This window comes from Ambystoma mexicanum, chromosome 6q, assembly GCF_040938575.1.
Source record: "Ambystoma mexicanum isolate Mex_15411 chromosome 6q, UKY_AmexF1_1, whole genome shotgun sequence".
Lineage (NCBI taxonomy): Eukaryota > Metazoa > Chordata > Amphibia > Caudata > Ambystomatidae > Ambystoma > Ambystoma mexicanum.
Window position 1 is genome coordinate 1,161,636,639 of NC_090937.1, and position 26,520 is coordinate 1,161,663,158.

The 26,520-nt window shown below is 45.4% G+C and overlaps 1 protein-coding gene across 2 annotated transcripts in view; it reads right to left on the reverse strand.

Annotated features, from left to right (window-relative positions):
* The window catches only part of NSUN7 (NOP2/Sun RNA methyltransferase family member 7), a 1,712,923-nt gene that overhangs the window by 492,539 nt on the left and 1,193,864 nt on the right, over positions 1-26,520 (reverse strand). For both annotated transcript variants that reach the window (XM_069631762.1, XM_069631763.1), the window contains exon 8: positions 6,091-6,234. In XM_069631762.1, the coding sequence (XP_069487863.1) occupies positions 6,091-6,234 (144 nt within the window). The remainder of the gene's footprint in view (positions 1-6,090; positions 6,235-26,520) is intronic.

The window sequence follows — 26,520 nt, forward strand, 5'->3', positions numbered from 1 at the left end:
AAGAGTAATAGGTGACAAGGGTGGTAGGATGATTGCCATTCTGACGAACATTCAGGGCAAGGTGGTTTCATTCTGCAACATTTATGCGCCAACCGTGGATGATGGTTCTTTCTTCAGGGAGGTTGCACAAACAGTTCAGGATCTAGGGACTAGTAACGTAATCCTGGGCGGGGATTTCAACACGGTTGTTGACAATACCTTGGACAGGAGCAATAACAGATTCTGCAGGAGAACTGATGTACAAACTAAGGCACTATTGGATTTAATGGTGGAGCATGATCTGAAGGACAGCTGGAGGATGAACAATCCGTTGGTAAGGGAATACAGTTTCTACTCAGGAGCGCATGCGACTTATTCAAGGATTGACATGGTTTTGATGTCAGGAGGTATGCTACAGAGTTATAAGTCGAGTAGTATTGGTAATATTGTGTTGACGGATCACGCACATGTGGTTCTTGATTTGAGATGGGATTTTTCAATGGACAGACAATTTACGTGGAGACTGAATCCTATGTTGTTGGATAATGCTGATGAGATGGACAAACTTTCAACAGAAATAGATTATTTTGTGGAGGAAAATTGCAATGGTGAGGTGGAGCTGGGCACAGTTTGGGAGGCCTTCAAATGCACTGTACGGGGTATGTTTATTAATTTGGCGAGAGGCTTGAAAAAGAAATGGGACAATTCGCAGATGGAATTAGAGAATAAAATAAATGATTTATCACGGAAATTGATGGTGGATCCTTCACAGTTGTTTATACTTCCGGAGTTGAATCGTTTGAAAAGGGAATTGACTGTGTTGATTTCTGATAGAGTAGAGAAAAGGTATTTTCAACAAAAGTGCACTTATTTTGAACGGGGGGAGAGGTGTGATCGTTGGCTAGCTTACAGAATGAGGTTGAGAGAGTCGGAGCGCTCAATCACATCGATTACGGACTCTGGTGGAATGACTACTTTTGATCCGTTGAGAATAAATGAGGTGTTCATGAAGTTTTATGAGAATTTGTATAGAAATAAGACATACACTGATGCAACCAATGTAGATTTTTTGGGGGCAATACCAGTCCCAGAAATTTCTGTAGAGGAGTCAACTTTGTTGGAAGAACCGGTAACTGTGGATGAGGTCAGGAATGCAATTTCTAAGTTAAATGTAGGCAGGTCTCCGGGCCCTGATGGACTGCCGGTGGAGTTTTATAGATGGCTGCCTAATTCTGCATTGGAACTGTTAAAGGATATGTATGTGACTTCTAAGGCTCGGGGACTGCTTCCAGATACGACTAGACATGCAACGATTTCGGTATTTCTAAAGAAGGGCAAAGACGAAACTTTGGCGTCCAGTTACAGACCTATAAGTTTAATTAATGTGGACAACAAAATCCTAGCCAAGGTTCTGGCATTAAGGCTGGAAAATCTTCTACCGAAATTGATAGATCAGAATCAGTCGGGTTTTATTAAGGGTAGGACGACGTCCAGCAATATGAGGACTTTACTGTGTACCATCGCTAGAGCGTCAGAACTTTCAGAAGACTCGGCGGTTCTCTCATTGGATGCCGAAAAAGCATTCGATAGGGTCAATTGGCAATTTATGTTTAGTGTTCTGGAAAAAATGGGTTTTGGTCATCATTTTTGTTCTTGGGTCAGACTATTATATACCAAGCCCACGGCGGATGTCAAAACTAATGGTTGGAGGTCCCAATTTTTTGATTTGGAACGTGGAACGAGACAAGGATGTCCGTTGTCTCCTCTTTTGTTTGTACTCAGTGTTGAACCTTTGGCCATTAAGCTGAGGACGGAGGAGGGCCTGCAGGGTATTGATGGTGGGGGGTTGAAACAAAAAGCTTGGCTATATGCTGATGACTTGCTATTGGTCCTTAGGAATCTTGCTGAATCATTGCCTGTGCTTATGGATATTCTGGGGGTCTTTCATCGGTGCTCTGGGTACAAGATTAATTGGGCGAAATCGGAAGTTCTACCCCTTGTCCCACTATGTGACAAACAGTTGGTTACTGGGTTGGGCTTCAAGTGGTGTGCTGAGAGGTTAATGTACCTGGGTGTTTGGATTTTGCCAACAATTGCAGATTTTGTGAGAGTGAATATGAATGTGGTCTGTGCTGCTTTCAAATCAGATCTAGATAGATGGTCCTTGCTTCATCTTTCCCTTTGGGGGAAGGTGAATGCTTTAAAGATGGTGTCATCTCCCAGAGTGAACTATGTTTTAAGTATGGTTCCATTGGAAATTGAGAAAAGGTATTGGCGGGAACTGGATAGACTTATGCAGGGTTTCTTGTGGGATCATAAACCTCCGCGCCTGAGGATAAGTAAACTACAATTGCCCTTGTCGAAAGGCGGGCTAGGGGTGCCGGACTTCAGGGCATATCATCTGGCCTTCATGGCCCGTACCTTATTTGCATGTATTAAATCGGATGGTACGGATTGGTTTGGTGCGGAATCTAGCCAGGTGAGTCCGTTGTCACCCCGGGCTTTATTAACGAGTCAGCCATGCAGACGGAGGTTGGAGAATCCGTTGACTAAGAGTCTACGGACTTCGTGGTTGACTTTGAATGAGTGTTTGGGTTTCGATGCATTGAGAGACCCGAATGCTTCACTTTGGCTGAATCCAAGTGTTACATATGAAGGGAAAGTTATATTCTGGCATGAATGGTTCCTTGCTGGGGTTCAGTGGATTGGGGACCTTTTTAATGGTATGACATGGATGACTGCCAGAGAAGTCAAGTTGAAGTTTGATATCCCTACCTTTTGTATGGCGGACTATCGGAAGATCCGGAGAGCAGTAGGAGATGTAGATATGGAGAAAGGAGTCAATTTGGATTTGCTTGGTTGGATACCTGGGGTGAGTGGTTGTGGCTTGGTCAGCTATGTGTATAAACAAATTATGTCCAACTACAAGATAAATGATGCTGTGAGACAAGATTGGAACCAAAGGATTGGTGAGGACATTGCGGAAGAGCATTGGTCTCGAATCTGTGAGAATGTGAAACTGTGTTCTTTGAGTCTGGTTGAAAGATCGCGGCAGATTAAGATTCTACATAGAACTTATTGGACACCAGAGCGTTTGATGGAAAGAGGAATGAGTGATAACTCTGATTGTTGGGCGTGTGTTCAGGAGAGGGGCACCTTTGAACATATGTTGTGGGAATGTCCAAGAGTGAGGGGTATGTGGTTCGAATTTGATCAGATTTGTGAGAGAGTTCTCGAAGAGAGAATCCACTTAGATTTTAAGACCATTGTGCTGGGCAGCACTGATGTGCTGGAAGATTTGAGCACCTCCCAGAGAAAGTGGATCTTTCGGGGAGCAATGGTGGGAAAGAAATTGATATTGAGAAACTGGAAAACATCTACTCCTGTTACAATTGAAATGTGGATTGCAGAGATGCATATTTTGGCTGATATCGAAAGAGTGCTATACCTGAGGGAGAAAAAGAGTGCATTGTTCAATAAGATATGGAATAAATTTCTCTTATTGTATTAGGCCTGATTTTAGATCTGATTTGACTCTGGGGGGTTTGTATATAGTGGAATATGTAGATTAGTGAATGTAGGTTTTTGTTGTAATCATCTAATATGTTTTTGTTCATCTTATTGTAATTTTGAAAATTAAAATAAAAATTTCAGAGTAACGTTGTGTTTTCCCGCCGGAACTTCTGTTCGCCTGCATTCCATTTCTTCAACTGCTCAATGCGCTTCTAAGCTACAGTCAGGGACCAGCTCACACACTTCTGGTTGCGGGGGATCTTCGCCGCCCGGCAGATCACCTTGTTTGGACGCTCCAACGACTGCCGCCGGTCGTGGGCCACCTCTCACTCCAACCCACGGCAATCATGCCAGTTGATCTGTAGCTCGTTCACCCCGATCTGAGGCACGGTTTTCTTCCACCTTTGAACGTAACCTGCCCAGTCAGTTTAGGAGGCAGATCGTGTGTCCAGTACATAGCTCTCAACTCACACGCTTTTGGCGGGTGTCACCAGCCTTCTAAACAGCTGACTCACCCGCCAAGCCTCCTGCACGCCCATTCATTTCAATGGGCCTCTCACCCGCCAAAAATAAAATCGGGTGTTTTCACCCGCCTTTGTGACACAAATGGTTGAGAGCTATGCCAGTATGATGTGATGTTCACAATTCACTCGATGCTTTCACATAATCATCTCGCCTGAAATGGGAGACGACAGCTTGGGCAGCCATTACGCCTGCGCCCCCTGGTGGTCTCCCCCCCACTGTATTTATTATTTGTATGTATTCTCATTGTTTCTCATCCCTTGTCCCCTCCCTGTTGCCCTGTGGGCGCTTTGAAACAACATTTACTTCCTGTAATGCGCCTAACAAGCGTACAATACATAAATAAACAAATCCTGTAGCCTTTTTTCCCCAAAAGTTAAAGAGTGGAGTCAATTTTGGGTTTATCATGTGTTGATGCAATTTTATCAGGCACTGCAGTGGATGAGTGCCCAGGTTATGTCTTTGCATATTCATTACAAAAAAAATCTGGTTTGTATATTCAAAATTCATTGATCGTATATTGACAATTTCATGTTTTCTATAAACAAATGCCTAACTTGTGAAATATTAAACTGTTGAAATTTACATTGGGTGGAATAGGAAAGCTGATTGGTTAAACATTTAGATAGACCTCCATACAATAAAGTTAGAAATGTACAAAAGAAAAAAGGTCTTTAAAGATAAATAGAAAAAACCGAAACGATTCTCCACTGGTTAAATAACCAGGTGACTCTGCTTAGAAAGAAAAATATATTGTGGACCAAAACAAGATTCCCAAGAAAAATAGAATGATGAGCATATGTTTTGCAGGAATATTCCTGTCACATTTGAGGGCAAAACACTTCAAACAGATTTTCCAGGAATTATTACCAGCTTTAATTATTTATGAATTTACTGGGTCATATGGAGATGTTAAGGGAGAAACTGCATAATCGACAACACCTTTTGGTGTTTTTTTATTTGGGTCTTTTATCCACTGTGAAGGATATACGCAGGATGGTGGAATACAACATAAATTTGAGTGCATACTCCACAGATGTAACATGTAACAGGATAATTCCAAGGGAGAATAGCTCTGTGGCATCCCACTGTCTTGGAAGCAAGACCATGCTGAGCAACACAGGTTCAAATCCCGATCCGTGCTTCAAACCAAGCGTGTTATAAATAACCTGCACTTGCACGATCTGAATGTACAAGGTCTAGTAGGATCATTCCACCCTTACCCCTCCTCCCCCTTTGCCTTGTTGTGCCTTGAGACACACACATGTATGGGCGCATAATAAATGACCTATAAAAAAAAAACCTGGTGGCTGATACAGTTGAGAGTGAGAGTTACAGAGTGGATTGTGGCATGACAGTTTCAGAATCATTTTCCACAAAGATCCTCTGTGCATAAGCATTGGCATTGAGGATTTAAGCTTCACTTTCCCAATGATCCCAGTCTCAAATGGCCTTTTACATTAAGATTGCAATATCTAAATATATGTTTACTGTCAAAGGCAGCAGTTCTTTTTTTAATTCCCATACTGTAATCTGTAGGGGGATGATAATTAGAAAACGTAGGGACTCATTCTCTGTGTAAGGAGTGTCTCTCATTATCAACCCACCTTTTGATTTAGCTTTATTTGAAAAAATAACAGAGAGCTGCAGCCTAATGTAAAGAAGACAATTCAGACTCTGCCTTCCCCTTTACCTTATTTTCTGCAGACACTTGAATACACTACTTAGTGCTAAACGATGGGCTCCTGAAATTTCAGTAGAGGTTAACCAACAGTTTTCATATGATCTGCATTATTTGAGTACAGACAATGGGTCCTACTAAGAATGTGCATTTAACAAAACAGCAACTACTATCGAACTAATGATGTTTGGGTGCTGCAGAGTCTTTGTAGAGAGCATCATTGTTAATTGTACAAGTGGATGAGCATAGTGACATGTTGAAAATGTCCAATATGTTTAGAAGCTTTGTTGAATGACCTAAGTATGGCGCTATTGATATGTCTTAAGCCACTAAAAATCAAGCATACAAGTAAACAGATTAACAATTATATATTATTAATGCCTAACAATATTTACCTCCATGTTCATTCAAGATAAACTCTACTGGATCACTAACACCTGATCCGGAGCATTGAGGTTGCAGTAGAATAACCTTTACTTTGTGAAATCTTGGGTCTGTTGGTTGAATGTCTGTGAAACTCTCATGGAATAATCTGACATCTGTAGACCAAGCACACAAGAAAGCATATAAATGAAAACACTGGCATACTCTTTTAAACATATCATTTAGAATATAGGAGACTACTCAATGGAACAAGAAGCAATGTTGACACCTTAGTTAAGGTTTCATAATTTTAAGCTAAATTGGAAACTAGTTAAGTAACATGAAGTAGCTGCTGTTTATATGGTGTGCAGTTGTCAGTGGCCTAGTAAAAGGTCTAGCTTTAGGTTTTAGAATATCGAAAATATGTATTCTAATTTCTCACTAATTGATTCTGTACAGGAGACAAAGAGAAGCTCATTTTCAATTGAACCGTAACATGAATGCAAGGTGTAAAAGCCTTGAGTAAGGCTTTAACCCCTTTCATTCACACCATGGCTCATTTTCAATCCTTTGTATGGTGGAGAGGAGGGGTGAAAAAAAACGTAATTTGATGGCAGGGAACAGTTACGTTTACACTGTAATGCAAGCAGCTCCCCGCCGCCACATTTTCGTCATTTGCACTGCAGTTTGCAAATGTAAAGGACAAACCGCAGTTTACAACATGTACACCACCCTTTGCCATTAACATTTACATTTTGCAGTGCAATGCGAGTAAACGCCGCTTGGGTGTTCACAAATTAAATGGAACCCTTCCCAACATGCTTGCACGTCGGGAAGGTTTTTAGTTCAACTGGGATCACTGCTTACCATGCATCCATGGTAAGCAGTGTTTCCAATTGAAATTAAACCCTCCCTGACATGCAAGCATGTATGGGTAGGGTTTAATTGTAATTGTACACTCTACCAGCCATGCTCGCATGGCAGAGAGCATGTCAATGGATCTCTATGAGGTCCGCCTGCTTTATGCTGCTGCTGGAGCAGATGCTGGAGTTTGTATGGCAGAGAGTAAGGGAGCGGTGGAAACGCAAGTTGCGTTCCACCCCTCTCCGCCACACAAATGATTGAAAATGGTGGGTAACGTTAATGGAAGGCGTAAAAGCCTTACTCGAGGCTTTTAAGCTTTACATGAACGTTACACCCCCATGGAACAAGAGCCCCAAAGTGTTTATTTGCATATATGCTGAAAATAAGACACAATCCAATCTTTAAGTATTTTAAATATATTAGAGAAGATTATGAGTAGTCTACAGTTTAATAAGTTAGATTTAATGCTCAGACATGCAAAGCCATTTATTTGGAGTACAGAAAGTGTGGGGATAGAATGACAAGAGGAAACTACAATCTAACAGGAACGATTATAGATCTGATGACTTTTATATGGCCAGGAAGGAGGAAAAGACAATAGGAAAGGCATACCATCAAACAAACATGACTGTCACAGGACATTCACATTTGCCTGCAAGCTTTAGGAAATGTTATACAAAAATATATTCGAATTCTAAAACCCCTGCATGTGAAGAACACCAACAAAATTAAAAAGAAAGGCAGTCTGTTTGAAATGTGTGTTAATATCAGTATACCATACTTACAATTACCGTTAGAAGAAGCCGATTCGCAAAATGTCTGCTGGGCAGAAATGCCAGATTGGAATCAGAGCACAAAAAGTAATCCCACCTTATCTGGTCAGTGTGAAGAAAGATCATTGTGGTGTCCCACCGAGGGAGGGGAGACTGTAGGCGGTCCTGTGACTTCCCCAAACTCCATGGGTCTCAGCGAAGTCCACATTAGCCCCTCGCAAAAACCAGCCCCTCAGCCGAACTACTCACATTCATGTCATCAACACTCAAAAATACTAGAGCAAGAAGCAGTATTGCACTAAAGGAAAAAGTATGTATCTTACATTTTCAATTAAAATGACTATAGAGCCAAAAATCATAAAATGCTGCATGGATAGGATGATGCTTATAATAGACCTTTCATGTATCTTAAAAGCCATAATGATAATGTTCCCAAATCACGTTGTCAGCGTTGTGCTATCATCCCACAATAGTGATTCTAGGCAGACAGAAGTCACAGTAATTTTTGGTCCGGAATGATTTAGGTAGCTAGATAAAAACGTTAAACAAATGAAATGCTTCCATGCTAAAAAAAAAAAAGCCAAAGAACTTTGCCCGCATTTCGGTACATAATTAGTGGTCTGGCCCAATAAAACCATACAGGGGGTCATTACGAGGTTGATCGCATACCGCTCCGCACGATTATGACACGCCAACCTGCTATTAGCGGCACTGTAATCAACGGTGCCGCTAATAGCGGCAGGGGCGCGGGCACGTGACCCTTCATGCCGGCAATACCGGCATGGCGTAAACAAGAGAACATCACAAGTCAGGCAGACATGCAAATAACGGCCTACTGAAGCCCGAAAAGTACCTTGCCGGCATGGAGCAAATAACGGCATCGCGGACCACCCGTAAACGGCCATGTGCAGTGTTCCCAACTGCCACAGGTGCACACAATCAGCACAGGTGGAGGCAATATAGACTGGGCCAGCACAAAAGGAGCACACCCCACCCCTTCCCACACCCAGTCACACACCAAAATGATTCCAATACTACTAGCAATGCTGGGGCTGGAGGACATGATTGCAGTGGAACTGCTGCAACAACAACAACAACAACAACAGGCAGCACAGAGGAGATGCAGGAGGAGAAGGAGGGTGAGGCAGGCCCAGCATGCCCCACCAGTGCAGCCAGTGGTACCACACAGGCAGCCCCCAATCCCTCGCATCAGAGCCAGTCCATTCAACCTAACCCCTGAGCAGATCCACACCCTGTACCGTCTGGCCCGGGACACCATCACCACCATTGTGGACATGATACATGACTACATTGTCAGCCTGATTGAAATACGCACCGCCATCCCACCCCTACTGAAGATAGTGTCTGTGTTCCACTTCCTAGCCACAGGCACCTACCAGCACACAGTGGGTCACATGCATGGCATATCACAGCCCTTATTCTCACGTACGCTGAACCAAGTGCTTGATGCCCTCCTGAAGCACACAGGCGCCACATTTACCTACCACGGACAGCCCAGGAGATCTCCAACACCAAAGTTGGTTTCCATTCACTGGCCGGCATCCCTGGTTGCATTGGCGTCATCGACTGCACCCATGTGGAATTGATGGTCCCACATGCCATGGGGGTAGTGTACCGCAACCGTAAGTTATACCACTCCATCAACGTGCAAATGGTATGTGACTCAAACAAGATCATCACACATTGTTGTGCCCGATTCCCCGGATCAACCCATGATTCAATGGTCATGCGGAACTCCATGATACCACGCTACATGGAGCGACATGCAGGGCAGAGATCCTGGCTTCTCGGTGAGTTGCATGTTAGGCTCATGGAAATGTGATGTGGGTAGGTGATTGGGGGGAGAGATGCATACTTCACCTGGCTGAGATGGGGGGGGGAGAGAAGCATGCTTCACCTGGCTGAGATGGGAGGGAAAGAAGCATATTTCACCTGGCTGAGATGTGGGGGGGAGAGAAGCATACTTCACCTGGCTGAGATGGGGGGGAGAGAAGCATACATCACCTGGCTGAGATGGGGGAGAGAGAAGCATACTTCACCTGGCTGAGATGGGGGGAGAGAGAAGCATACTTCACCTGGCTGAGATGTGGGGGGGGAGAAGCATACTTCACCTGGCTGAGATGGGGGGGGAGAAGCATACTTCACCTGGCTGAGATGGAGGGGGAGAGAAGCATACTTCACCTGGCTGAGATGGGGGGAAGAGAAGCATACTTCACCTGGCTGAGATGGGGGTGGGGGGGAGATGCATACTTCACCTGGCTGAGAGTGCCTGAGAGAATGGACCATGCTCATACCCCAAAGCAGGCCAGACTGGACCTGACACCTGACCCCAAAATGCAAGACGTAAGCTGCCCTACCATGAAAATGATGCAGTGTCACAACCATCCCATAGCCATCAACATGTGCACTGTACATAATCAGACCGTGTCCCCCGCAACACAATGCAGCTACAAGCAATTAGTATGGCCAATGCACAGCACCAAATACCATCAACAGAAAGGACAGTCCTCCATTACTGCGTACAAAGGAGTCACATGAGAGCCAGATACATTAAAACACCACTACACCAACACAGAGGTCCACCAAAACTGCATGTCACCATTTGTCGTGCATAGTGAGAGCATCATGAGGCTGCCATCAACGGTGACAGGATGAAAGCATAGAAATGACTGCTCATCAGCCAGATCATGGGAACAACCAGCACCAGCGTGGACTAACACAGTGCATGATCACTCACAAGGAATAGGACCCCCCTGCGCCCACTAGACGATGGTACGCACACCTGTCCATAGGAGGAATACACACATAGCAGTCACACCGTGTGTCTCTAGTCATGCATGGATATGTGGTAGGAAACAGGAAATAAATGCATGCTATGGTGTCATTGACACAGGTCCCATATGATGTGATGACTTACACATATACATTGTTGCCCATATGCAGGTGATACAGGCTATCCCTTGAAGAGGTGGCTCCTTACCCCAGTCCGGAACCCGCAGAACAGGCACGAGGAGGACTACAATCATGCACATACACGTACCCGTGTGGTGATTGAGCAGACATTTGGCCTCTTGAAGGCACGGTTTCGCTGCCTCAGCAGGTCTGGTGGGGCACTCCTGTACGGCCATGAGAAGGTGGGAAAGATCGTCATGGCATGTGTCCTGCTACACAATATGTGCATCAGACGGAATGTGCCTCTGCCCCCTGACGCTGAACTGCAACCACCTGACAATGAGGATGAGGAGGGTGGAGATGGGGCTGCACTTCAGGGAGGCAGCGATGCACAGGAGGGACATGACATGCGCCTGACTCTGATTACCCAATGTTTCTAGCACAAATGGATGGGGGTATGACATGGAGGTGGCACTCAGGGCACTGGGTGTGTCAGGGACACGGACACTGCAGACTGTTCACCAATAAAGCACACGTACACAATAAGCAATGTCCGCACATGTGGATTATGATTTTCCAACAGGTGTATTAAAGAAACATAACGAAGTGCACAAGCCCTCCAAACCCACACACCGTATCCCCATCCCCTCTCCCCCCTCAACTCCGCCACACACCCTCTCCCCCTCCCCCCTCAACTCCCCCACACACCCTCTCCCCCCTCATCCCTCAACTCCCCCACACACCCTCTCCCCCTGCCCCCTCAATTCCCCCACACACCCTCTCCTCCCTCCCCCCTCAACTTCCCCACACATGGTGTGCACTTGCATGCACCGTAAGTCCACATGAGTTCAGGATGCCTGCCAGAGCCTACACCCCTTCTCCTCTTCTGGCATCAGGTGGACCCTGGGCCGACCTGCGCAGGTTCCGCCCAGACCTACGCAGGGGGCTGGACCTCTTGGAGCTGGCATTAGACGATGTGGCAGGTTGTTCAGCCAACTGTGCCGGAGCCATGGCCTGCATTGCTGACACCATTTGTGAGAGTACCTGCCTCATTGCTGCCAATTCGCTACAAATTTCCTTGGAGCTTGTCTCAATAGCAGATCTGATGGAAGAGGCACATTCCCTCATCTCATCCCTTGCATGTCCACATTCTGTGATATGCTGGGTTAACAGCCCTGCCAGCTCATCCTGCTGCTTTTGAATAGCCCTCATCCCCTCTTGGCTGATTGGGACACTGGTGGAGCTATGATGTGCCACTGCCATCGTTGTTTCCTCAGGCAGGCTTTGGCGGTCCACGACTCCCCGGCAGACAGCTCTTGCCTGTTGATGTTGTCACTGCTGGTTGGTGAGAGTTGTGGCGAATGCAGTGGTCCTGTAGCGGCAGTTGTGCCTTGTGTGAGACTTTCAGCCTCATCGTCGGACACGGCTGCTGTGGCAGCTGTCTCCCCAACAATACTGCTGGCACCTGAAACAGTGCCTTCCGCCACTGGCTCCTGGGTGTTGGTGGCTGGTGTGAGTGCTGTGGTGTTGGCCGTAATAGAAATAGGTGGTGGAGGTACTGGGGTTGTCTTGCCCTTGCGCAATACTGCAGCTTGCCCTCTTCCCCTTGATGTAGAGGGGCAGTTTGGTCCCTCCATGCCCCTGGCCTTCTTGTGGGGGTTTGCAGCATCCTCCCTGGTGTCCTGCTCATCAGTGTCTGATTGCGTGCCTGTGGGGGAGCAAGAGAGGGAGGACATTAGTGATGGGTCAACGTGCATCAGACATGCATTGGGTTTGCTGTTTCTCTATGGAATGGCAGGAGATTGCCATTGGGGTAGTGACATACGGGTTGCTTGGCTTTTGGGTGGGTAATGAAGGGATGTGTCTGGGAAGAGACATATATGGGGTGCATCATGCATGGGGACGAGTTGGTGCTGTGCACTGCCTGTAGGCAGTCTTGCAAAAATGTGTCTGGTGGACCCTGCCTTCCATCATTGCACTGTCAGTTCAGGGGGACATCATCGTTTAGTACTTTAGAGTGTTTATTTTGTGACACCTACCTGCATCTGCCGAAGACAGGGCTCCTCGCTCCATGTCCCCCACTCCTTCTATGGCCTCCATCCCTAATGTGCTCGCGCAGATCTCCTCCCACGTTTGCAACTTGATGGGGGAGTCCGCACCACCACCTGTAGCCATCCCCTGTTTCCAGTTGACCGCGAGGATGTTGCGCACGTGCAAGCGCAGGCCGTCCTAGCGCTTCCGGACGTCTTTTGGTGTGCGCGGTGTGGTGCCAACGGCACTCACTTTCTGTGCCACCTCCACCCATATTGCTTTCTTGCGCAGCAATGCGGGTCGGGACATGTTGGTAGGGAAAACCACCTCTGCATGTTCCTGCAACGTCTCGGCGAGCATGTTTAGCTCCTCCTGTGAGAAGCGCTCCTTGCGCAGGCGGTCTGCGCTTTTTTTTTTAGAGATTTTGGCATTCTTATATGCTGCAGGTTATAGTACAGGTGAGGAAGAGGTGTGATCGTGATTGGGGTCCTGGTTACAGAGGATGGCAATGGATTGTGTTTTTAAAGATGGTCGCCATGCTCTTTCCCGTTCCAGTGCGATGACACTAGTTCCGGTTCCGCTTATTAGCGGTGACCGCTAATAGCGGTGACCGCTAATGCAGATGGCTTGGATGGTGGTGGAGCTATCTACGCTTCGCGCAATGCTGGTAAGGGCGATTTTTCGCCCTATACCGGCATGGCGGTAAGGTCGTTACCGGCATGGCGCAAAGCTCGTGCCCTCCAAGTCGTAATAGGCCGCTTTTAGCGGTCTATTACCAGCACGGACACAGTATTTGCTCCATGCCGGTAATGACCGGTACTTACCTCCAACCTTGTAATGACCCCCACAGTGTCGGAATGGACCACGAGGATCTATTATTTCTGTAAGCGTTGTAGCATCCATTAAACAGCATCAGTCTTCTATTTACAGTTCACATTTCTTCTAAATTTATATTGAGTTTACAGATTCCTTAAATTGTACAACAATCATAATCAATCATTTTTTTATTTTCCCCTGGCACAATACCCTATCCCTTCCTACCTCCCCAGGCATGAATGACAGTATTCCAAACCATCTCATCGCAACAATAGTTCTATTAAATATATGAACTGGAGCTTCAGTGTAAATCTAACAGTTTGAGATCATAGCTGGACAGGACATGTGAGACTCCTGTAATTGTCTTTCATGTATGACAGAAAGGATGACCAGATTCTCAAAATAATTCCCTGACTCTCTTATGGTAGCCATCTTTCTTTTTATCACCTAAATGTACTCAACTTTAACAAACCATAAACAGATTGCTGGTACATTTTCCATATTTCAGGGGACAATATCACTAATGTAGCTTCAAAAATTAACAGGGTAGCAATCTCTCCCCTCGTTGCTGGCAGAGAATGGAATTCCTTATGTTCCGCCTTCAGTATCATACATATTGGACTTTTTAGAATATCTGGGGCAAGCATTTTCTTTAGTTTGGATCTGACATCTAGCCAAAAGCTTCTCAATTTGGGATACTCCCATAATATATGTAACAGCGTTCCCTTTTCTCTGCTGTTTCTCCAGCATTGGTCATCCGTAGGTTAAAGGATGTACACTTTCATAGTGTACTACGACCTATGTACCATTTGCAAATTTAGTGACTTTTTAGCCATTCTAGTTTGTATTTCCTCCGAAAATGCCTTATCAGGGGACATGGCCACTTCTTCCCTCTATGGTCTCTGGTAAACCCTTTCTACTGTATCAACTCTGACTCTCCTTTAGAATATGCTATATATTACAGAGTAACCTTTTAGAAGAGTATGTCCTCTGCAAGAGAACTTATCAAAGTGTCAGGTACCTAGAGGATCCCTCCTTTATAAAAGGGTGTAAGTTCCGATGTCTAACCTAAAAGTTACTGAAGCACTCAGTTTATTTAAAGCCACAATCTTTTCTTTTTTTTTTTTTTTTTTTTTTTGCGGTCTATTAAAACCTTTATTTTTGGGTTTTGATACACACATACAATAACGACCTTTGGTGATAGGTCAAAACAACATAACAACATACAGAGATATTGCGTTCATTACACCTGCAATGCATTTTCATAAGTTCGGAGGTCACCTTGCAATGGTTCAGAGGGTCTCTAAGACAAAGTGCTCTGCTGAGGGTCATGAAGATTGATCGGGGTCGAGCTCATAGCTGTGTCCTGGATTGTGGGTGAAGATTTAGAGGTGAGGACATCAGGTGTAGAGAGCCACAATCTTTTCTGCATTGCTGAAAGAATAGGCACCCTGCCTTACAGCACCCTTTCCCAGACGTCCTCAAACTCCTTATCCACTTGACTCAGGGAAAGAAATCACTATAACTACCATGGGAGGGAATGGTGATAGGCAGGGCATCCGCAATTGTTGCTTGACCTCTGAACCCCATTCCTCACATGTTGCTCTTGTTACAGGGTTTTGTTGCAGACTGAGGCTCGTTGATGCCTGGGTCACAATGGTTGTGCCCAAATGTTCCTATCAGCAATAGACTGTTCCATGAACAACTAGCATTTCTCAGAGCTCTCTTGAACCTATTCCACAACAGTCCTGGTCTGCTATATAATAGCAGTATAGATTAGGGAAGGTCAAGCCTCCCTCTCTCAAAGCCATGAACAATACCAGTTTTTAAACTCAAGGAGTCTTACTAGCTCAAATATGTTTTGAGATCCTCACCTGCCTGTCCTTAATTGTTGTCCGCAGATAGGGAACTCGAACTGCCTGAAAATGTTAGAGCAGTCTAGGCAAAATATTAATTTGGAGGATTGATATCCTCCCAACCGTCATACACCCAGACTGCTCCATTTGGTTAAATTATTCATAATGTGGAAATAAGGCCTGGGCAGTGGGCTCCATATAGTTGCCCAAAGTATGTGGTTAGTTGGATCAGCCCCGGGTAGTTGATCAACTTCTTGGCTCAGTGTAACGACAATTAACTCACTAGCTTGCTACACTTGCTGTACTTCTTTGAGAGAGGTTGTGGGATGACCCTCCGGCAGAATCATATCATCAGCAAGAAAGCTGATTTTGTGGGGAGTCTTGCTTATTACAGTACTTTTAATATGGGAGTTAGATCTTATAATGGCGGCATAAGGTTCCATATTGAAGGCAAATAATATATGAGATAGAGGACACGCCTGCTGTGGACCATTACTAAGAGCTTTATTTCCGTTAATACCCTGTTATTCCCAATTTTTGCCATTTGCCTTTTGTAATTTGTCAATATCATAGTTATTATCTAAGGAACAAACTGTTTTCGTATTGTTTGTGTTCATTGTTTTGTAGCAATAATGTCTGCTAATCAGGCCCCCCTTTCATAAAATCTCCATGCCATATACATAGTGTAAACACTAACCCCACGATAGATACTCTATATACTCTATTGTTTTACCATTCTGATCCAAGCCCAGATCCTCTGACTTTCAGAACCTCAACATGTAATCTCCAAATGTTAATATTACGTATGCTTAAATTGTTGTCTAAATTTCAAACTGTAACCTGTGCTCTACTCATACTGCTTATGCCTATTGTGATCACTTACTTATGTAACCAAGAAACTAGCAAGCCTTTCTGTAACCTTTAAGTATGTAAGTATTCTTGTAATCTGTAAGCATGAAAGTATGCTTGTAGACTACGCTGTGATATCCCAGGGTTTGGGCGTATAACCAAATACAATAAATAAATAGATAGATAAAATAAATGTTCCTTTTCAATACCAGTCTCCTGACAGCTACAGGACCAGCGATGCAGGGGCAAGAGGTAGGTTCAAAGGTCACATGAGCATTCCTGACAGCTGCAGGGACACAAAGCTCCTGCAGGAAGAGGGGACTTTTTAACTAACTGTCTGTCTGGTTGAAATTATAATAATTGTGTATTTTAGTCTGCTTGATGGCATGTACATCTTTAAATATAAGCCATGCCTAACTGTGGCGTAGTGGCTACTATAGTCATATGATAATAAAGCCACTGCAATTTGATATCATGCAAGTCTCAGCTCTGTAAGCAGGGCTCAGCTATGTCAGGGCAATGCTTATTAGTGTCTGGTCTGACTGTTTCCAAAATTGCCATGTGGAAACATGGAAAGGGTGCTGTCTCTTTAAATCCCATGTAGGAAGGGCAACACCTCCCCTTACGGCACAGGAACTCCCACCAGAAGATCGCATGGGAGTCGGTGCTTTGAAGGCAGCACTGACATAGCAACACCTCATTCACACCAGGGTGTTAACCACTTGAGTCTCTTTGAAGTCAGCAGTCATTAGAAGGGGTGAAGTTAGAGTAACCAAGGGAAGGGAGGCCTGGAGTAGGGTCCCACCCTCTTGGTTTCATAGGGCTCTCTTCTTTTTCCTGTCCCCACCATTTCCTCCAGGCAAGGCAATTTGGGTGTGATGTAATAGGGCAAAGGGCATTAGTTACGACAACATGAAAAAGAAAGAGACACCCCCTCATTCTTCGATTCATCTTTGTACAATCAAGAGAAGGACATGGGTGTGCTTTGAACCTCTGTTGGGGGTGCAGTGCATTGCAAAGCCTTCTGCCATAGAGGTGACGACAGAAGGCATCCAAGGCAGAGGAGAGTTATGTCCCCTAACCATCCTGAGGGAACAATGGGGGTGATTGCTTTTGGTCTAAGGAGTCAATGCTGGCTGCACTGGTGCAAATAACTTGATCACGGAGGTGAAGGATCGCCTGTCGGTGCCAGCCAAGCTCTCTGAAGCTCACCTTATCTCTGTATACCCTAGGTTGGGCCTCCCACAAATTCAGAAGTCAAGGAAGGCCCTGATTCCCTGCATTAAACCACTTGTGAGCTTCACCGATCCGGTCATCACTTGCTGTCAAAAGCTTCTTTGTGCCACGTGCCATTGCTGCTTGGACCACAACTTGTGCTGGACCCAGTAAGACAGCTCACCAATCCAATGCCCAATCACTGCCTCAGGATGGTCCTAGAATCCTGGTTTGACACTATCAAACCCCCAAAGATAAGAATATGATATTGTGAAGAAGCCCTGCCCCCCTGGCCCACATTTGGGACTGTAGTGACTTGTAAGCCCCCTTCTCTCACTTTTTATTCTTAGAAATTCTTGAACATTACCGTTGTGCCAATTAAGTGCCCGCGCTCCCCATCGCATCAACCCAGAGTACTATTCTACAACACTGTTTTCTTTACAGGGGTGGGTTTTTGCTAGTGTTTTTAGTTAGTTGATTACATTTTATTGTATGATTATAAGTCTGTATTTTCAGAGAACCTTGATTGGACATTCTTTTATTTTGGAACCATTGTACTTAAGTTGTTTGGGGTTTCTCCTGTAATTAGCTCAAACTCCTCCTGATGATATAGCCTGCCCTTGGCCTGCGTTACCATACAAGGTGAAGGATGTATAGCCTTTTCACTTTTATGATTAGGATCACTGCTCGTTTAGTAGCAGAGTAGGACTGAGTAGACAGTTTAGCCACTACTCATCCCTGTTCTCCCCAAGAGGAATAGCCATTTCATCACAGTCTACTACGTCTTTTAATTGATGAAGCTAAAGTCAACAAAGTGCCTCTGCTTACTGCGTTTAAGGCATCCTAGTGAATGCCTAGAGATGCTGTTTTATTTAAATCTATATAATCTCAAATATTACCTTTAAATGTATCTAGGCTGGCTACATCACTGAGAATCATTGGATCCATTCTTCATTTCCTAGTGCTTGGTTCTCTAGATATACATGGTAATTTGATCACTCCTAAATTCTGATCTACGAAAGTCATCTGTCATATTTCAGCTGTCTGTAGTCTGCCTAAGCTTGTTCACAGAAAACATAATATATTCTCAAATAAAAATGATGGACACGAGAATAATGTGTGTGGTCCTTCTTCTGAGGGTGTGAGAGTCTCTGTGCATCCACTAACTGTGATCAACATATGTCTGTTTCAATCTAATGAAGACTTCTGCCATTTCCCCTGATCTAGTTTGTGTCGATCTGTCAATCGTTCAGCCGATGAACAGATTCATGTCTCCTATTATGACCACCCCTCCCCCTTTGGAAATGTCCTCATCTGTTCCAAAAAACGAAGCATGAAACCATCTTGGGCTGCGTTTCGAATATAGGAGGAAGCAAAGATCAGAGTTATCGCTCAATTTACCTCGCACTATACTATATTTCCCCTTCTTGCCTCCTTTGCAGTTTTCTGCTACTAAAGGTTAGTGCTTATGTATCCCCATGCGTCCCTGTGTCAAGGGTGAATCTGAGAAGGAATGTCTCTGTGTTTAAGCCTTTTCTGGTCTGAAAAGCGTAAATATGTCTCCTGCAGCATCACTATTTTGAGATGTAGGTTTTTTCTCTCTATAAAGAGTTGAAATCTCTTGTTGGGGATATTGAGGCGCTCTCACATTCATTGAAACAAACCATTGAGCCACCATTAGCTTGTGAGTGAGGGACGTCTACCAACCTACCAAGATGAGAGACCTAGCCAATCCCCTGGATAAAATCAAAATGTTGTTAGCCTTTGTCAAAATGATTTCTTCCTGAACCTTCTCTATAACGAGCCATGTCTTGTAAAATGCCTGCACTCACGTCTTAACTTATCCTTTCTCCCTAATAATGTCACCTTGTAATAGAAAACAAGGTGATATCCCTGCCTAACCCCCAGTTCCCTTCCTGATATGCCTATTCAACACTCCAAACCACAGATTGGTGTGCTTTACAACACAATCAATTCCTTTCCCTCACCATTTCCCGAACTGCCCCGTCAATTATATATTCCACCCTCCCCCATCTAAGGGCTTTTTACTCTAACAGGCCATGTAATCGCAGGTGAAACAAAAAAAAACAAAGATACAATTTGTAGGTACAATCGAAAGCATATCCCTCTGCAGAAAGATGTGCCAGTGTTAAATTTAAAACCAATAGATATGTGATGGGAAGGGTTACAATCTGCACTTTTGTGAATAGGAACCCATCCTGCATAAAGACCAAATTACTTACCGCTGGTAATGTTCTTTCGGTGTAATGTTCCTCCCAAGTATTCCTCATCTATGATACATTCCATAGAGCGTTGGCTGCTATATATTGTATTCAGCATCAGCTGCTTTGGAAACCTTTTTCTCAGCAGAGGGCACTGAGCGTCATCGACTCGATGCCCCTCGACGGACTACGTCTGCTCTCGAGCATGAAGTCGCCGACTGTATATATAATACGCACTGCGCCCGTTGGTTCTGTTCTTAGTTCTTCCCCTCTCATAAGCATAGATGTTCGTAAGGCCATATGGCACTCAGACGTTGGAAGAGAGGAAGGTGTAATACACAGAAATTCTCCCAAAGGAAGAGGGTAGAATGGGAGAGGCGATGAGGAATACGTGGGAGGAACATCCAATCAAAAGAACATTACAAGGGGTAAGTAATTCGTTCTTCAAATGGATTGTGTCCTCATCCATGATAGACTCCCACAGCAGTACGCTGCAGGAGGTGGGACCAGATCATTCATTCGTCATTGATGCTGTGCCAAACAGAATTCCCAAACCTCACCTCCTGACCCGATGCAGAATCCAGGCAGTAATGTTTTGTGCAAGTATGAAGAGACGACCAAGTAGCAGCACTACAAATGTCCTGCACTGGAACCCCTCTTTGCAGAGGTGATGAAGTAACCACACCACTGGTTGAGTGTGCTCGTAAACCCACAGAGGCGTCCTTACCCACTAAATTGTAGCATTCCGATATGCAAAGGATAATCCAGTGGGATAAGGCTTGCTTGGTTACTGCTAAACCTAGCTTGTGACCAGCATATCTCACAAACAATTGGTTGTTTTGTCTAAGTTTTTCCATTCTGTTGATGTAGAAGTTCAAGGCTCTCTTATGATCAAGACGATGAAGCCCTGCCTCCTCTTTGGAGGGGTGCAGTGGAGGGTAAAAGATGAAATTCTGAAACTACCTTAAGAAGAAAGGAAGGGCGGACCCACAGCACAACCTTCTTGTTGTAAAAGGTGGCAAATGGAGGAATACAAGACAGAGCTTTAAACTCACTAATGCTCACATCGCTGCCAGTTAACACTTTGAAGTTGCAACTTGCAGCCCCTGATGGGTTGAATGAAGTAAAAAAAAAACACGACTAGCGTGTTACAGGAAAAAGGGTCAACATTCTTAGCTCTGCACCAGCTGCAAATCTTTCCAATGGCAATGGTACAGTGACTTTGTTCCCAGAGATCCCAATCTTTGTATCTCAACCTCTCAGAAACCAGGCAGAACCTCCTACTTGCGAGAGCAGATCACAGATCACAGATCAAGATCACAGATCTTACAGTGCAATCAGTGAAGGAGGTGCCCGCAACTACTGTAATCCGGCCATGGTGCCAAAGGTTTTCCCCCCTTCAACACGTTCTCTTTGCAGGCCCACCACAAGAGATCCTGTGTGATCTTGCCCAGGACCTGAAGTAGATCCGTCATTCTGACGGAGAACTGTGACCACTGGGATCTGAGGGCCCACTGAAGAGACCTCATTCTCAGACGGGCCTCTGGCACCAGAGAAATGCAGGATGCCATGAGACCGAGCAACCTTAGAAAGTCAAAGACAAGTAGACGTTGGTAATTTTGAAACGTCATGACCATCTGCTGAATATGATAAGCCCTCAACTCGGCAGCAAGGGTTTGGCCATGGAAGCATCCAGGACCATTCCAATGAATTGAAGCTTTTGAAAAGGTGGCATGTGGGACTTCTTGAAATTGAGGAAGAAGCCTAGCTTGTGGAAAGAGTCGTAGGTGATGCTGAGATGCACCAGGACCTGTTCCGGGTAACAGGCCCTGATCAGCCAATTGTCTAGGTAGGGGTAGATGTGAATCCACCTCCTGATACTTGCTGCCACTACCGCCATTAACTTGGTGAAAACCCTCGGGCAGAGGTGAGCCCGAATGGCAGAACTCAAAACTGAAAATGAGAACTGCCAATGGTCTGATCATCATGCCATCTCTTTTAAGTTGAACATCACTAAGGAGCCACCCCGGCCAGTTGAACCACTCCAGCCAGCCTTTTGCAGGAGTTCCCGGCAGCTAACCAAGGAAAGGCTCCTGCCCTACCTCCAAGCGCCTGCCCTCAAAGCACCATTTTCTAAGGACCCAGATTCCTTGGCCGCCACCTACAACACCATCATCACCAACGCGGTGGAAGCCACTGCCCCGCTGACTCTCAAGAAAGCCAAACTGAAAAAACACACTAACACTTGGTTCTCCTCCGAACTCCTAGAAATGCGTGCTAGAAAACCTCTCACTCTGCATGAGTAGCCAAACCCGTCACCCCACTGAAGCAGCATTCAAGGCCATCATCAAAGTCAAGAGCAACTCTTTCAATACGGGGATATCCAACGCTAAATCAGGGTCCAAAGAAATCTTTTCTATTTTTAGAGAGTTGGAATCACCAGCACCTTCTCCGCCCTCCACTTCCAATAGTGCAGACTGGTGCACTAGTATCCAGTCAGCCATGATTGACAAGCTCAACCTACTACAAAGCAAAATCATTGCCCATCAAAAGGCTTTAAGCCAACAAATTGCTGACCTCCATTGCAGCAGGAAGTCATTGCATTACTCAAATCTATCAAGCCGTCTAACTGAAAAGGGGATGTCTGTCCTGCACAGCTCATCAAAGATTGTGCCCCCACGTTATCACCCTTCTTGACAGCTTTCATCAATGCTCCTTTCACTTCCCGGCATGTCTTAAGGAAGCTTGGGTACGCCCGCTGTTGAAGAAACCTGCACTGGACCCAGCCGTCCCTGGGAATTATAGGCCCATTACCACGGTCCCTTTCCTTCTAAAAATACTAGACAAGGCAGCTTATCTGCAGGTCCAAAACTTCCTGGAGGCTAACAACCTCCTTGGTCTACACCAGTCAGGCCTCCGTCCAGGTCATGGGACGGAAACTGCGCTTCTAGATCTTAAAAATCAAATTGATGACCTCAGAGACGCTGGCAAACCGGCTCTCCTTCTACTACTCGACCTACCTATTTTCATCTGGTCGATCATAGCTCCCTCTGCCACCTCCTATCTTCCACGGCCAACTTCTCCTCCAAGGCCACTGAATGGATTGCCTCATTTTTCCAGGGCAGAGTCATCAAAGTATTTTCAGACCAAGCTTGCGCCAAACCGGATATTATCAAATGCGGCATACCACAAGGTTCCTGCATTTCTCCCACCCTCTACAACCTTTTCATGAAGCCCTTATTCAATTTCTTGGACGAGCTAGGTATATCATATACCAACTATGCGGACGACACGCAGGTGCTCATCTCCGTCACCGGCGACTATAACAATGACATGGAACAGCTTAATTCTATTTACTCCGAAATTCAAACCTGGATGGCAGAAAATGAGGAAAAAACTGAACTGCTTCTTATTGGGGCCCCGGCAACCCTAAAGAAACTGAGCAAAAATACAACTCCTTCACCATTGACATTACTCCTATCCCTGTGTTGCATGTGGTTTTCTTAGACTCCAAACTTACCATGAGCAGACAAGTCAATGCGACTGCATCAACAGCGTCATAACATGCAAAATTGATCAATGCAGCCAGACCCGTCTTGCCCAAAGAGAAGTGCCTCACCATAGCAAGGGCTATAATTGAATCAAGGCTAGACTACTGCAATGCCCTCTTGGCTGGCACCTCTGTAAAAAACGTAACAAAACTTCAGACCATACAGAACAATGCCCTCCGGGCGGCCAGCGGCATATCGAACAGAGAACATATCTCTGCCTCCAGAAGATAAGTACACTGGCTTCCGATCAAGGAACGCAACACCTTCAAAATTCTCGCCATCGCACACAAATGTCTCAACAATACTGCACCCCGGTATCTCTCCCAGAGATTTGGTACACCCATCTCGGATAGGCCTACCAGAACGGCCTACTCCAACAGGGTCACTGTTCCCAAAATCTCCAGGTCTATCGCTGGGGGCTCTAGTTTCCCCTTCATCGCCGCGTCTGAATGGAACTTCCTACCTACACACATAAGGAGCATAGAGTCACACACAGCTTTCAGGAGAGCCCTCAAAACCTGGCTTTTTGTATAAAAGGCCTCTTGGTGTTGTTCGCCGTCTTTCTGCTTCAACATGTCACATATGCACTGTAACTTACTGTCTTATGATTTTCGTTGTTTTTTCTTGTACATTTATACCTGCCTCATGCTCATTATGCCCAGGTTCGGCATTCTGTAACCCATGAGCGATCCTCCATAATGCTGTAACTAAGACATTTGCTTGCAACAGCGCCTCGATGCCTGTGGGCTATAGTGCGCTTTACAAATACAAAAAATAGATAAAGTTCCAATAATACCATCCAGTCATGGAGCTGGGGGGCCTAGAGGATTTGCGAGAGAGTGACCATCTTGAACTTGTCCTTCATGAGGAACTTGTTCCAGCATCTCGGGTCCAAGATGGGTCTCAATCCTCCGTCCTTCTTGGTGATCAGAAAATAAGGGGAGTATCACCCTTTGTTCCTCTTCGCCTAAGGTGCTTGCTCTATAGCGTCTTTCTCCAGCAGGATGGCGATCTCCTGCAAAAGGAGCAAATCCGGAAACCTTGAAGGAGTGGCTCATTGGTGGACAATTAGGAGGCCTTTTCAAGAAAGGGAGGCAGTAACCCTGGGCTACCGTTTGCAAGGCCCAGGCATCGGAAGTAACGCCTCTGCATTCTTCCAAATGTTGAGCAAGCCTGCTCCCCACCACGGCCCTGTCAAACAAGGCCTCAGAGAGGTTTTGGTGTAGCAGTGGCACCAGCTGATGGCAAAGAGGCTGCAGCAGCTTGGGTGGCTTGACCATCTTAACTTTGTCCACCACAAGGAAATCTCGTCTGGCCCTTTATGAGGCCTCACACTTGTCCTTCCGATTGATTACTAATATCGAAAGGACCGGCCCCTCCAACCTTGAGGAGCCGAGTGGGTCTACTGCGGCTGCCGAATTGCTGCACCCAGCGATTCCGCCACCACCTTTGATGAATGTAACCTTTCCAAGTCTCATCAGATTTGCTGACAAACAAATGGGCGCCATCAAAAAGGCATATTTAATAACCTTGCCTGTACATCAGGTGCAACACCCAACTTACGCAGCCATGTAAATCTCGGTGAGATAGTGCTGTCTGCCTTCGACCCGGCTGACGCTATCAGCTGAGTCCCGCTCCGTCTAAAGTGACTGGCACATTGCCTCCTTGCCATTCTTAATGATGTCCATGAAGCCATCCCTTTCTTCCCCCTCCAGAATATGGTCTTTAGCCATAGCTATGATATCCCATACTGTAAAGGACGTGGCCAAAGCACAAGTAGCTTTAATAGACTTTAAAACTCTCCTTACCAGGGTGTCAAACCTTTTATCATACCAGTCAGGTGGTAGGCAGAATGGTAGGGTAGGCAGCAGCCCTAGAAGATGTCATGGCAGCCTGTACTACAAGTCCTTCAGGAGTCAGATGTTTGGGCAAAAATTCTGCATCTACAAAAGACATTTATATTTCATTGTGTGATCTTTGCTAACCGCAGGATTAGTATCCGGAGCCTTCCAGTTAGCCATAACCCTACTCTTTAGAGCAGTATGAAAAGGAAGGATAGGGTCTTTAGGAGGGCCCTTGGCCAGAATATCGGTGAGGTCATCCTGTTGAAAAAATGGAGCAGGTCTATCCAACCCAAATATTCAGTTATCCTACTCATAAGTGCTCTGTAAGAAACATCTGCATGAGATAAGGGTTTTGGACTAGGACAATTTACCTCGGGAGAAGTATCAAGGCCACTTGGATTCCACAATGAGTCCACTAGATGTTGCATCTTAGACTCTTCCAAAATAGAAGCCTCTGGAACATTTGGAGTCCCACACTCCAGGCCAAAAGGAGAGGTGTCCTGTTCTGAAACTCTTCCTTCTCAAAGATTGAGAACATAGATTTATAAAAGTATTTTCTTGGTTGAGGCTTCTAATCCTTGGAAGGTTCCGTTGATGACGTTGATGGTTTCACCATCGAAGATCCCGACGTCTAAGTACCTGACTTCAATCCCATCGAAGGAGCTGAAGTATGAGGCCCAGGCTTCACCTCATCTCAAGGCTTCAAGCCTTCTCGAGGGATCAACCCTTCTTGAGGGATTGAAGGTTTGAAATCTGGGCTTAAGGGCGTGCAAGTAACAACCTTAACTGACATCTTGTCGGCCTTACAAGGTTTGACAGGGGCATGAGATTTCTTCAGCTCAATGGAAGGAGCGGGAGCAGCCACCTTCTTGAAAATGTTTAACATCTGGAGGCGGAAATCTTCCCATTCGGCTTTGGAAGCCAACGTACCTGGACAAGTGATTCAGCGATCGGGCGAGGAGTTGGAGGACGAAGAACTCAATCAATGACATCTCTTCTTGGCCTTTTTCCGAGAGGGTGAGGACAAACAGTGGTGAGAACCACTCCTGGATCGAGAATGCTTTTTAGAGCACTTCTGAGGTGGCAAGCACCCCTCAAACTTTTCTCGTGTGAAAATATCCACTTGAAGGAGACGTCAATTGGGATTTTCATAGGGGCTTACATGCAGTGAGTTCCCCCTTCCTCTCCTTCAAGGCCTTTCCTGTCATGGACTGACAAGAACCGCAGTTGTCAGTCTTGTGCTCGATTCCAAGACATCAAAGGCAGATACTGTGTGGGTCTGTGATTGACATCTTCGTCCCATAATCTGCACACCTCTTGAAGATAGTTTTTGGAGTCGACATTGTAAGAAATAACCATTGACAAGTAGTCAAAGAACCATCCTAAGCCTACTGTGCAGTGGAAAATGGAACTGAACCAACAAGCGCAGTGCGTGCTATATATGCTGTCGGTGACGTCATGCCCGAGAGACGACAGAGGCCGATGAGGGATATCAAATCGACAACGCACAGCGCCCTCACCTGAGAAA